Source organism: Ambystoma mexicanum, chromosome 11 (assembly GCF_040938575.1).
Source record: "Ambystoma mexicanum isolate Mex_15411 chromosome 11, UKY_AmexF1_1, whole genome shotgun sequence".
In the NCBI taxonomy this organism is placed as follows: domain Eukaryota; kingdom Metazoa; phylum Chordata; class Amphibia; order Caudata; family Ambystomatidae; genus Ambystoma; species Ambystoma mexicanum.
The window spans coordinates 174,235,699-174,249,199 of NC_090934.1; the positions used below are offsets into that span (position 1 = coordinate 174,235,699).

Genomic DNA, 13,501 nt, shown 5'->3' on the forward strand with positions numbered 1-13,501 from the left:
TGTGGCCTAGGGTTGTTTCTCTTTCTCATCTTCCCACCCTCCTCCCGAATCCAGGCATCTGTCACCCCTCCCCCCAGTTAGTGCTACCGAATGTTGACCCTGTCTAATCACTTTCTTATAGTATGCATGTTTCCCTGAATGCCAGCCATCTGAACTCCCTCAGGGACGTCCTAACTGTCCCTACACTGTCCAGTTGTTAAAATGCTGAAGGGAGTTGGGTTAGTTCCTCATAATGACCCTGTTGAATTCAGGTGTTCTCTAAAATGCCGAATCTCCCCTTTCTACCATCACTACTTCACCACTCCTCCTTACTCCTCATCAATTCTCCATCCCTTCAATGTTTCACCCCGCCTAGACCTAGCCTCGAGCCTTAGATGTTTACACTCCTTCCTCTACACCCTACTCTTCCCTCCAAGCCACTACTGCTCTTTTCCTCTCAGTAGTACTTTCCTCCTCCCACTACTTCTTTACATCTTCCTGCTGCCACGCTCCCCTTTCCCGTACCACTCTCCTCTTCCCACTGACACTCTCCTCTCCTCTTCCCATTGGTAATCTCCTCCTTCCACTAGTACTCTCCTTGTCCCAATGCTACTCTCTTCCTACCACCATTCAAACACCCTCCTTCCACTTAGTACCATCCGCTTCACAATCACTCCTTGCACTAATCTTTCTAAATGCACGTGCCACACTAACACGCACACTCATACAGCAGTACCCGTGCACTCACTAAACCAATACCTCACCTTCTCAAATGATATCCTCCACACTGCGCCTCTTCCTCCTGCTGGTCTCTTGGTCTGCCTCTTCCTCCGACCTCACCTGAACAACTCACACATCCTGCTGTTCCCTTATACAGGGCCTCCTCTCTGGGGATTGGCAGTCTTCCCCACGCCAATCCTTCCTTGTCTTCCTGCCCTGGTTGTGTATGTGCATCCTGAAGGCATAGAAAGCGAACTACACCGCCCGCGTTCTCTGCACATTCATGCCGTGGAACTTCCATGGAGTCCCATGTAGGCCAATGGGTTGGGACCACCGCAGGGAAGTGTCTTGGTGGAGAGGGTCCAAGCCCTTGAAAAACTTTGCTGGTGGTCTAGGGCTTCTGGCAAGTTATTGTTAATGGACAGTGGAGGGTTGCTTGCTCTTTCTCCTCTGGGTCTAGGGTCTCCTTTAAAAGTTTCGGGAAAAATGTGGGGCACTCAAAGGACATTCTTGCTTGGACGGTCCTCGTGATGGGTGTCTCTGAAAAGAATAGAAAAGACCTAGCGATCACTGCGTGTTTGATGCATGGTGTGAGACAACGGGTTACTGTAATCATGTGGGCAGTCACAGAGGGTAGGAGTAGGGTTGGGTTCCCACCAGCGGCGTTTGCTTTGTGGAAGGCTGCCCCATTGCACTCTTGACAAGGCCAAGGCACTGACCTTGTCACAGTAAACACATTATATCGTTGACATTTTTAGTCAAACATGGGAAGAAGATATTTGTGTTCTCTACATTTTCAGGGTCGATCTTGTTACAGTTGAATCGTGACACATTGAGGATATCTAGTACCAGACAATGTTTCGACATTTCCACCAATTGATAACTGATAAGTTCATTACATACAATATGCAGTTATCAATGGGTAGCTATTTACTAGGCGCAGAGGTTGGAAACCTGCGGCTCTCCAGATGTTGTGGACTACAATTCCCATGGCCACTCACCGTTGAATATGCTAGCTAGGGCTGATTGGTATTGCAGTCCAAAACATCTGGAGAGTCGAAGGTTGCAGACCTGTTAACTAGGGAGATATATTCCACTCAGAGGTTCCGAGTGACATCTGTTTAAGATGTCATTCGTATCTGCGTGGTAGAATAGCGCCTGTACCCCCCCAACCCCCTGCTTTCATGACCACTGTCTGCGCCCATGGGTGAACTGGAGAGCCGTGAGAGATCTACAGAAAATCTAGAAAACGCCTAGGTTCCACTTCCCTCTCCCCTCACATGTACCCAAAAATAAATAAATAACCTGACGGAGGAAATGGCACGCCTGGCACAATCATCTGCCATGCCATGCCATTAGGAGGGTACAGCTTTCAGAAAGGGAAATAGTTGCTAATGGCTTCGTATGGGAGCCATGCAGCACAATGTTCTATTTGGCAGAGAAGCAGTATTTTTTCCAGTTTAATTAACGCTGCGTGCTTATTCCTTTTTCAGCATGGGGAGGCGTCTCTGTTTGAAATTAACATCCGCTATGTTGGAGGTCTCCTATCCGCATACTATCTCACCGGAGAAGAGGTAAGCTAAATGCGTCCCCTTTCTTAGCGATGTCATCTCCAGTTCGACTGTCTGTAAATACTTTCCAAAGCCGCCTTAAGAAAAATAGAGGGATCATTATGCATTTCTAACTGGCAGGTCTTATAGCACATTCTTCTCAACTTACAGACAATGCTGTCTTTTTCTTGAATGCAACAGGGTGACGTACAGCTGTGCAATTGGTAAAATTGGAGTGTAGCTATTTCTGTGTTACACTTGTAGACATATTGGGCCAGATTCTCAAACCTTTTTTGGCTCACAAAAAGAAGCAGCCAATTCCCTAAGGGCATCTTAGGTGCCCTCCTTCGGATGCCCTTTGCCCATTTGTACAAATAAACCTGGGGTTCAGGGAATATAAAAGCACATCCGAATAAGGGTCGTCTCCCTACCCATTTGAAGCAGGCGCAGGGTGCAGCATACATCATAGGACAGGCTCATTTCTGTGTGGCTGTCGCACTAAGGGATGGACATGATATGATATGTTATTTGTAACGCGCCTGAAACAAGTGTTTCAAGGCGCGACGATGTAGGGGGAGGGAACAAGGGAAGACAGACAACGATCCTAATAGGCCAAGTGTCATTCAGATCGCGCAAGTGCAAGGGTAGAGGGGAAGGGAAAAGTGCAAGGGAAAGGGAGAAGGGAGAGGGGAAAGTGCAGTACAGGGGAAGTAGAATAACCAGATAAATAATAATAAGGGCCAACCGCAGTGCAGGGGTTGCCATGGAGGCAGTGCAAGGGGAGAGTGGCTGGGCCAAGGGCCGAGATCGGTGAGAGTGGCCCAGTTGCAGATACAGTGCAATTTCAGTCAGGAATTTAGCAGGGGAGAGGGGGGGAGAAAGCAGAAGCAAAGAGGAAGGTTTTGAGGTGCTTCCGGAACCGGAGATGTTTTTTTTCCTTCTGCATTTTACTGAGATGGGCCCTTTAACAGCCCGTCTCGGTGAAATGCGCTCCCAGCAACCATGTGGTTGCTGGGTGCCTGTCATACGTTAGTGTTGGGAGCACGCGCTCAACACTAATGTATGCAACAGGGTGGGACAGCGCACCCTTGCCAACTATCCAGCCCTCCTGAAAGGCTTGGGTCATCTTTGAGAATAAGGTGACCTCAGCGTTTCTGAAAGCAGAGCAAATGAAGTGAGCGCATTCTCTGCGCTCCTTTCATTTGCTCTGCTTTTTGAGAATCTGGCCCATTATCTTTGCACCATTCGATTAGTAAACACCAGACATTATTATATACATACTATTGCATGTGTACATGGCAGGCATACACCTGCTCACTCCTCCACATGCTACTAGCACAATGTTTTAGGAGAACCAATTTAAGGGTATGACACAAAATAATATAACAGGCTCAAAATTCCACAATTGCCAATACACCAAAAGCTTTATCCGTCATGCTATGTGGAATCCACTATTAGACATAACAAGTCATTGCTATCTTCACAGATAACCTCTCGACAACAGACTGAAAAGTGCCGGATAACAAACCATTCAGAATGGTAATGTGTCTGTAAATGGAGCAGAAGTCCAGCCGCTTTATGTGACACATTCTCGCTATTGTATGGTATTTATGGTTCCATGGGTTAATATCCCCGCAAAAATATCGGCATACAAGAATGGTGCTGTTTTCTTGCGGCAATATTACCGTATGGAACCTACGGGGGACACCCCTGCAACCCCCATATTTTTTTAAAGGGAACGGGGAACACCTCTGCAATCCCTGCTCCCAGTTACCCCATAAATTATCCCCATAAATAATGTTGCTTATGCATTTTCCCGGTGACTATATGAATGACGACATTATTCATGGGGATAATATGACCTGATACCGTATTTATTGACCGTGGATCTAGCTTCGAAAAGCAACGCATCGCTTTACAGAGATATACAACATTACTGATGTATAACGGAGCGCTTTTTCAGAGGTAACAGTTCAGCTATACATCGGGGGAGTAGGATACAGAGGGGCACGGAGGAGGGGTACAGATGTAACGGGTGGCGGGGAGGAGAGAGTAGGCGCCGCTTAGCGAGTCAGGTTGCGTGAGGGGCGATGTGATGACCTAGGTGTTGAGGATGAGAACGCCTTCCTTTTGACTACGTTCTCTAGCCCTGCATGTTGTATCTGGCTTGCCTGATTTCCCACGGTTGCCACGACTCTGCAACCTTGATAACAATGTATGGGACTAGAAACATGCCCCCAAAACAAGGCGTACACATATAACATTATGCTCCACTTTTGAATGCCTGATTTCTGGGCCACGTTTGCCACATTCATTGAGTTCCACCAATTGCCCCTAGCTAGTGTTTGATCCAATTGACATCATGGCCGGTGGATGTGCTACTAGTTTGGGCACTCTCGAGCCTTTTCCAAATGTGAGGTTGATTTGCAGCCAATAAAGGGCACAGCCGCCCTGAAACAGTGTGTTTTGGGGTGACTGCAGAGACGATCTACCTCTAATGCGACCACATCCCAAAGGTTCGGAGCGTCTGTGGCAGTAGTGACATACAGGCCCTGTGAAGCAGTCCCATTGCTAGGGTTAGAGAATGCAGTGGTGATGCTGGTTTCAGAGCGGTGCACAAGGGACACCCCAGACAACGCCATCTTCTCCAGGACTACGGCAGGAGAGTGTTGGTCCGCATTGCTGTGCACTGCAGTGTAAACATATTCCCAGCAGGTGACATTTATTTAGGGGAATTGCTTAAACAATCTTGTACCAGGTCCTCACAAGTATACACAGGGTTTCTCACTCCAGAGGGGGCAGACCAATGGAAGGAGCTAGGCCCCTATGTGACTATCGGGGACAGAGACATAGCCAGTATTGTCTAACAAGTGAGGCCTGAAGCTAATGTAGTTGCCCCCACCCGCAGTGATATTAGCATTTGTAAAGGCCCACACAGCACTGCTGAGTGGGCATTTACATATTTTGGGTGTGCCTTCCCCCCTCAGGCCTACCCGGTCTACTCCTCTAATCGGGGAAATGGACGGCATGATGGGGTAAGAAGTTGTTGAGCCAAGTGCAGAATCTGTTGGGAACAAGTAGAGGGTTATGATATGATTGGTTATTTATAACTCGCTTAGTACCCAGAGGTTTCTAAGCACGGACCCGGGGATGGAACCTGTGTTGTCTTGCTTCCAAGGCGAGCGTGTTGCCCCTGAGCTACCCTCCCGAGATTGAAGTGGAGCAAGCGGTTGGAAGTAGGGTGGAGGAGGAAGGAATGCAGAGAGGCGTCTGGTGGGAGTAGCAGATAGGTGGATGAAGGAGCATGGGCAGAGGCGAGTGGTGGGAGCAGGACAGAGGAAGAGTGAGAGAGCACTATAAGGAAGGTGGATATGACAAGAGAGTTGCAGAGGGAGTGGAGAAATGTGTGATTGGAGTTAGATATTCATGCAGAATTAGAGGGAACATCAAAAAAGAGGTCAGAAAGGGCAATTGGCAGGCATAAAGAGGGAGAGCATCATCAAGGATGGAAGGCGAAACAAGGAGTAGGTTGAGGGAGAAATCGGGGGCAGTTTCAGTCGATAAGAGAAAGAGAGAGAGTGTGGAGGTTGGAAGAGACACTCTGAAGGAGGTGTGAGGGAACATCAGGAAGTCGACCAGGAGGCTGGAAGTAGAGTGGAGGCAGAAGCAACCTCAAGTCCTGATAAGGGTGAGCCAGGTAGGGTTGGAGGAACAAGCACATGTCAAAGGGTCAAGTATGTGCAGTTGGAGAGATGGAGTCGGATGATGCAACGGGAGAGATGCAGGAGAGGTTCTCTTGGGCTTGAGAATTTTGCTGCCGATGGAGGTGGAAAGCAGGGACTGGGCCTTTGTGGATAAGGGCAGGACGCTGAGACAGGGAGGAGGCGAGGAATCAGAAATCAAGCTGCTGGATAGAATGAAGCCTACCAGCCTCTTGATGAAAGTTATTATGCTTTGTCCACCACTACAGTGCCTGTTATTCCACCCTCATGTAGGTCTAGTGGGTGAGCCCACGTACATCTACAGACCAAAAACCAAGAGTCCAATGAGACCCAGAATGAGAAACACAGGACCTGAGTTCATCAACCAAGGAGACGAGAAGGAAGTCCAGGGTCACCCAAACCCCCAGGCCCGAGAGTTCCTGGGTATTTATCATCTGTTCCAGGGAGGAAACCTGGATTAGGATTTGAAAACTGGAGAGGCAATGAGTTAACCCCAAGGAGAAACCTTCCTGTTGTTGTTTGTTTCATTTCCATATTTTTAATTTGGCCAAGATATGTACATAGCCTAACTAAGCCTTTGTTTAAGCAGATCAGTCTTTGTCGGTCCCGAGTGCTTTCTACTCCAATTCATGTCAGCCCCTATGAACTCACGGAGGAAGAAGCGATTGGGTTAATTAGTGGATAGTGTGACAGGGCCTATCGGGGATAGGAGGGAGCCTGACCCCAAAAACCCTGGCCACCAGAGAATGTGTAGACCGGTATCCTCACACAATCTCCTTACCTGCCAGAATGGTCCATGGCAGGACCTGGCATCGCGCTGCATAACATCCTCACAAGAAAAACCACAGACCAGAAAAGAAGAGCCAGCTCACCCAGAGAAACTCCCTAATACAGCAAATCCCCGTAGAAAAGGTGGCCGGGCTTAAAGCCCTTATGTAACCTCCCTAGTCTTCCCCTGTCACACTCCTTAAAAGCAGCAGTGGGAAAAGGAAGTCAGATGGAAGGGTGGAGGTGGAAAGGGGGAGTGTAAGATTGGAGGGACAGTGATGTGGTGAGAGGAGAACAATTAGAAGGGATCAGCATAGTGAATGGTCAGGAGTGAGAGACTGTGAAAGGTGCGAGTGTGACGCTGGGTGAAAGAAAGGAACCATTCCCTGTTCCCAGAGAGACTAACCAACGTTAAGAGAGGGAAAGTTATAAGGTCCCTAGGGCAACAGATAGCCAGTGTCTTAGGGAAAATCGCCTATATTCATAATTAGAAGAACAGATAGTAACTACCGATCGGTAACACCTAACAGCCTGCTAGGGATATCTGCCACTGGTAGGTGGGTCCCAGGACCAGGAAAGTTGAGAGAGGAAAATTACGGCCCTGGTGCCAATCATTCCCAGTCCCTTAGAATCAAAACCAGAAGTAGCCATTCTGACCATTAAGATTTTAATAAACACCCTTGGATTTTATTCAAAGCGTCAGAGTGGTTATTTGTGGTGGGATGTCTGTCACAATAGGTAGTGGGAGCAATACACACAGGAGGGAAGCTTAGCATTTTAATTCTGAACATAAAGTTGGATGTTTTGGGGGGAAATAGTGCACCTCGTCTCTTGCTTCTTTAGTAGCACATTCAATATATTCAAATGCTTACACATTTCCCCCACATTATGATTCTTGGCTTCTTTTGGGTGTCAATCATGCATGCATTCATACACACACATTTGCCCACGCACAGGACTCATTCGATGCAGGACACCGATATGCACAGGAAATCATCCTACATGTCTCATGAAGCTTTCTGACTTCAACTAGACCCTTCACAGGTGCTGTCGGGCTTGGAAGTCTGGGATCTTGAATCAGAGCAGCTCTCTCTACAGTGGAAGCTGCAGGACTCACGTTTTCAGGGTCTTTGATCTTAATCATTCAGATACAGTAGTGGAGATTTCTGATGCCTGTGATTGAGCTACATTTCTTGTTTTTTTCAATCTAGAACTGCTAGTCATTTGGATGCACCCATGTCATTGAAGTTGAGTGAATTGAATGTGATATTTATTGCGGTTCATGCCTTTGCCCAGCCACCGGTCCTAAACTGAGCGGGCAATCTAGTCTCTAAAGCGTACATCAACAGACCCTGCTGGACTACATGCCTGGAGTTGGCCATGCTGGTCAAAACATTGGCCTTTGAGCAGAGACTCATCTGAAATCTTCTTACAATCCAGGCAAGAGGGTTTGGGCAGATAACCTCAGCAGGACTTTACCATGCACGGATCCTTGTGGCTTCCAGAAATTTGGGTTCCTGATATCCCTGAGATTTTGATATTTGATTGAATACCAATGATGTATCATTAGAGATGCCCTCATCCAACCTCCAACCAGAAGGTGAGAGCCCTCTCTCCTCTAATGTCCTACATTAGGCACTAATCATATTTTTCTTCTTTGGTTATCTCTAAGAAAATCATTCCACACTCTTGTGACCCGACAGTTCCTGGAATTTCTCAGGGATGCTTTCTTAATGGGCGTGCCTGTCTCCACTGTGAGTTCTTAGCTAGCATCAATGAGTGCTTTTCACCAGCATGGGGGGGACATTATTTAAAACGTACACCTTCTGTATTTTAAAGGCATTTCTCCTTTCTCACCTTCCACAGAGGTGTTCAATTCTTTCCCTTGGATCTCCTGCTGGTCTTGAACTGTTTGGTGGAGATTCTGTTTGAGCCTCTTCAGGCCGTTTAATTTCTTACTTTAAATGCCATATTCTCGATCGCCATAACCTCATCAGTGTGCCCAGTTTACCTTAGCACTGGGCTATGTGTTTCAGGCATAACTGTGATTCCCTCTGAAGGTTTGTAGAGGAGGTCCCCATTTTGAGGTACCTGAAGCATACTCGCCAAGGTATGTGATGTATAAGGAGCAAACGAACCAACAGAGAGCCACGGTGGGGCTCTGTCCAATACCCTTCAGAAGGACTTGTATACCTATCGAATCACCATTGATCAGACAACCATGGGCTGTACAGTATCCATTGAGACAACCATACCAGCAGTTGACACGAAATGAAAATTACATTCTGTCCCTGAAGAGACCCAGAGGGCCTTAATCGAAGGCAAATGGTGAACAACACACGGGCCCAGACAGACGCACGGACGAACAAGATACGGATTAAAGGAAGTCACACAAGGATGAGATGCTATGGATACTGACGTAATGGACATATAAGACGAAACAACGTTGCAGCACGAAGAACGTAACCATGAAGAGAGGATGAAAATATGCAACTGACTGAATGCATGTCAATAGGCTGGGAACGCAAGAAGCTAAGCAAACGGTACTGCTTGCAATGCTTAGTAGAAGGATAAAGCAGCAAGCGCCAATTATATATCTCCCTCAATGAAGCACATTATACAAGTGCGACTCCATTTTGTAGAGCAGAATCAAGTCCAGGTTGCAAGGGGCAAACAGGCTAAGATTCACATTCCAGCCAAGGGAAAGAGCGGAATCGAAACTCATTAAGAAGCAGCTCGATGCCTGGAAATTCGACGTCAACCTAAGGAAGGGAGGAGAGTGGCAGCCTCGAAGAATCGAAACTTCAGAGCATACCAGCCAGCCAGTGAAGGTCGAGATAAAGAGGCCCCCGGCAGGTGGCGAAGCTATGGAAGAATGTAACACACGAATAACAGGAAAATGAAGCCGAATCACGGTGAACAGACACGTGACCAGCCGAGGGCAAAGAGGTACCAACGTCTGATGAGAAGCTACAGTTTTGAGGCCATCCTAGCCAACTAATTGACACATAGCCCTAGAAGTGCTGATTGATGGAAGAAAGGCAGGGTGAATCCTGGGGCACAAGGCACCTGGGTGTCCATTCTACATGCTGCTAATTAAAGTGGAGATTTATGTCTAGGGGTGTAACCTACCCAATCACAATGGACCAAATAATCTAGGGTCCTATAGAACCAATTACACGTCGTACTTGTAGTGACGTCTATCACGAGTAATGTAGAGGGATGGGCATAGACGCCCACCCGATAAGAATTATCCAATCCTCACGCATTGTTACCATATACAGATATAGCACTTAAGTATAAGTTACCTTTTCCAACCAATAGAATTGCATGTCAAACTTAAGAGTATTACACGTCAATGATGACGAGAATTTGCTATAAAAGTTCCTGTTTGCATGAAGGATTTGGAAGTTGAAGCGAGACAGGCGATCGCATCACTGTTGATTACCAATTGTTTTTTTGTACTTGTCATTAAACAGACTTCCCTTCGCCAAACCATTGACTTGTCCTTATTGATTGGTGTCGGATTAAGAGAATCCTGCACCCCATCCTCCTCAAGGTGCAGCTATCTCGTTTTAAGGTGCCGGAGGGCAAGCTCTGAATCTCATGGGCCAATTCAGAGGTCGCTCCGCCCTCCAGTACACTTAGTAGCAGAGGATGGTTTTGACCATCAATTATTGATTAATTATTGATAAGACACCTATTGACCGACTACGCGAAGTAACTCTAGGTTTTCGGCAATATCACAAGTCCTTCGCTATTCGGCTGAGTAGACTGGGAAGCTTCCCGTGGACAATGATAGTGTAAGTCCATAAAAAACTGCAGTGGGTCTGAAGGAACCTGCCTTTCAAAGCATAACCCTTCTCATTCCTACGGGCAGCCGATCGGACGAAAAAGACCGGAAGAGGCGTAAAGAAGTTGCAGTGATCCCGAAGATCCAAAGAGGAAACATGCGAGCGGTGAGTGAACCAAAAGGGTCAATATTTTGGCAAATGTCTTGTACGCATTAGGACAAGTAAGGGAAAAGGTAACGGAGGGAGGCGGAAAATAAAATAGTCAGAAGTAGAGAAGACTGTGTATATATATATATATAAGGGGATAATGACTCGAGCATAATAGAGAAAATAGTGGTTACCGGGAGGACACCCGAGAGAAAATAGTGGTTACCGGGAGGACACCCAAGAGAAAATGGTGGTTACCGGGAGGACACCCGAGAGAAAATAGTGGTTACTGGGAGGGGGCACCCGAGAGAAAAACAGAGGATACCAGGAAGGACACCTGAGATAAAAAGGTGAGAGGATTTGCCTTGTTCCTGCGCTTTAATATAGCGGTCAGAAGAAACGTGAACTCATAGTCCAACATAATAGGGAAAAAATTAGGCTACTATGACGATTAAAGACGTCATAAAAGGGGTTCATTTAAACTCTATGTTGGGGTATTGATTAGAAGGAAGAGATATATGTTTCCAGCTGGTGTCTGTCTAGTCTGTCAAGTGTCTATTGTACGTGTTCTGTTGAATGTCACATGTAAAGAATTGTGTATCACTGATTGGTTGAAGCAAAGCTTTTGGGTTTTACGCGATTCCGTAGCTAAGAGGGAATCGCACCCGGATTGATGTTCTTGAAGTAAATTGATAATATAACATTTTGGCAGAAAAGATTGGATTGGAGCTTATGGTATTTGGTGCTCGCTCATATTGTTGGGAGGCGACATTGCATTAAGGTATTGTTGGTAACAGAGTTCAAACATGGAGGAGATTACCCCACTTGTCCACTTATGTAAGCAGTTGCCCAATCATGCACCCAAGCTTAAGAAATACAGCACCGAGTGGGTTAAGGGTAGCACCCACAAGATGTTTATGCCATGGCCACAGAAAGAGTCCCTATCTAAAGCCGTCTTACCGCATATGACGACTTATCTACATGCCAAATATACAGGAAAAAAATTAGAGAAACATCTTGCTATTCAGAACTTTGCAAAATGTTTGAGCAGCCAAAGGAGGAAGAGCCACCCACGGACTGGATACTAAACGTATGCAGGGAGGGGGGTGAGATGCCTACTGCGCCACCAGCCCCGCCTGAGCCGGAAATCGAGGGAAGCAAGTCAGAGGGACTCTACGCACTAAGAGAGCTAAAGGCAGCTACGGGATATAGTAACCCCGCATATGAGTCACCTGCGTACAGTTGTGACGACAATAGGAAGGATCAGGAAATTAGTGTTACCTCCACAGTCCCGAGGGATAAGGAGAGACGCGATGATGAAAGGAAGGATCAGGCACAGATTAGTCCAACCAATCGATAAAGAGAGAAAGGGAAAGAAATGGAAAGGAAGTGAAGACCGAACGGATGAGATAGCGTTTGCAAAAGATGAATGGTTGGGAGGACAGATATTGTTGAAACTCGATGGTAAAGGAAGTGATGATGTGAGACCGAGAGAGAGGTTATATGAGGCACAGAGAAGGGAAAAGGAAAAGGAAATAAGGGACGAGAGAATAAGGAAGAAAGATAGGCTGAGGCGAGATCAGCTATATCGCAAAGAGCAAGAAAAACAGCTCGTTCGCAAACAGAAGTCAGCCTATGACCAGCACAGACAGAATCGGCAAAGTTTGGAAGAAGAGCAAAGAGTGTGTGAAAAAAGGATAAGGAGGTGAAAGGATGAGGAAGTTAGAAGGGAAAATGGACGTAGAAACGAAAGGAGAAGGGAAGAAGACGAGACTAGAGAAGAAGCAAGGAAGCACAAGGAAATTGATGACGATATAGAACGTAAGTGTGGACAGAGGGCACGCAATCTTGAATATTTGGAGCGGGAAGTTAAAAAACCAAATCCTGTTGTAGAATGGGAAGACATTGAAGGATTCTTTCCTGTGTTCGACTCAGTACCAGGCACGAGTGGGACGAATATCGAAGATGACTTTGACACCAGAAGCATCGGGGAAACAATCGATAAAATATATGATGAAATGGGGTTGGAACCAACATCCCACGGGGGAAGGGAAGACAAGCGTTTGGAAAGCACTCAGCTATATGACACAGAGGATGTCACCCGAAGTAGCGGGAGCAGGAGACTGTCCCTAGACAGGCTAGAAATTAGTAAGAACAACGAAGATGCAAGAAGTTGTGCGTATTCAGAACAATCAATGTCTGACTCCGGAGGGGAAACGGAGGACGAGACAAATGAAGACGGGAGACGGAACTAAAAGCGGCTCCCAAGAGACAAAGGGGTATGATGGTCAGATGCTAGTGAGTCCTCACTTAGGACATCCGAGTCTGCCGTGCAGCCTGACCGGCGAGAAGGAACACCCCACGGTCATAGGGGGGTGTCAGCACCCGCCTATGCAGACAGATTGAGAACATTGCCAGGTAGACTGCAATGCGGGATTGTGACCCCGGCAATAGGCAGGAGGGCCATGGGGAAAGAGAAGGAAGACTGCGCATTCCAATTCCCGTTGCTAGAAAAAGGAGGCGTGAGACAATATATTCCATGGCCACATATGGATCGTGAGAACCTGAAAAACAAGCTCCCAATGCTGACATCGGGAGCCGGGAAGTGGATACACGAGTTAGAAAAAATGACAGGGGGTGTCACGTTAGCTATAGGGGACATTAAGGGTCTCCTGATCGCCATACTTGGAGAGAGAGCAGACGATGTGTGGAAGCGGGCAGGCTACCCTGGGGTAACCATAATTAACACTACCCATGACGGAGCACCATTCAATAACTGTAGGGCAGCAGTGTGGAAAGCACTATGAGTGCTGTATGCAGA

The 13,501-nt window shown here is 47.0% G+C and overlaps 1 protein-coding gene across 3 annotated transcripts in view; it reads left to right on the forward strand.

Moving 5' to 3' along the window:
• MAN1C1 (mannosidase alpha class 1C member 1) overlaps positions 1 to 13,501 on the forward strand; it is a 321,546-nt gene that overhangs the window by 152,807 nt on the left and 155,238 nt on the right. For all 3 annotated transcript variants that reach the window (XM_069622732.1, XM_069622733.1, XM_069622734.1), the window contains one exon: positions 2,193 to 2,273. In XM_069622732.1, the coding sequence (XP_069478833.1) occupies positions 2,193 to 2,273 (81 nt within the window). The remainder of the gene's footprint in view (positions 1 to 2,192; positions 2,274 to 13,501) is intronic.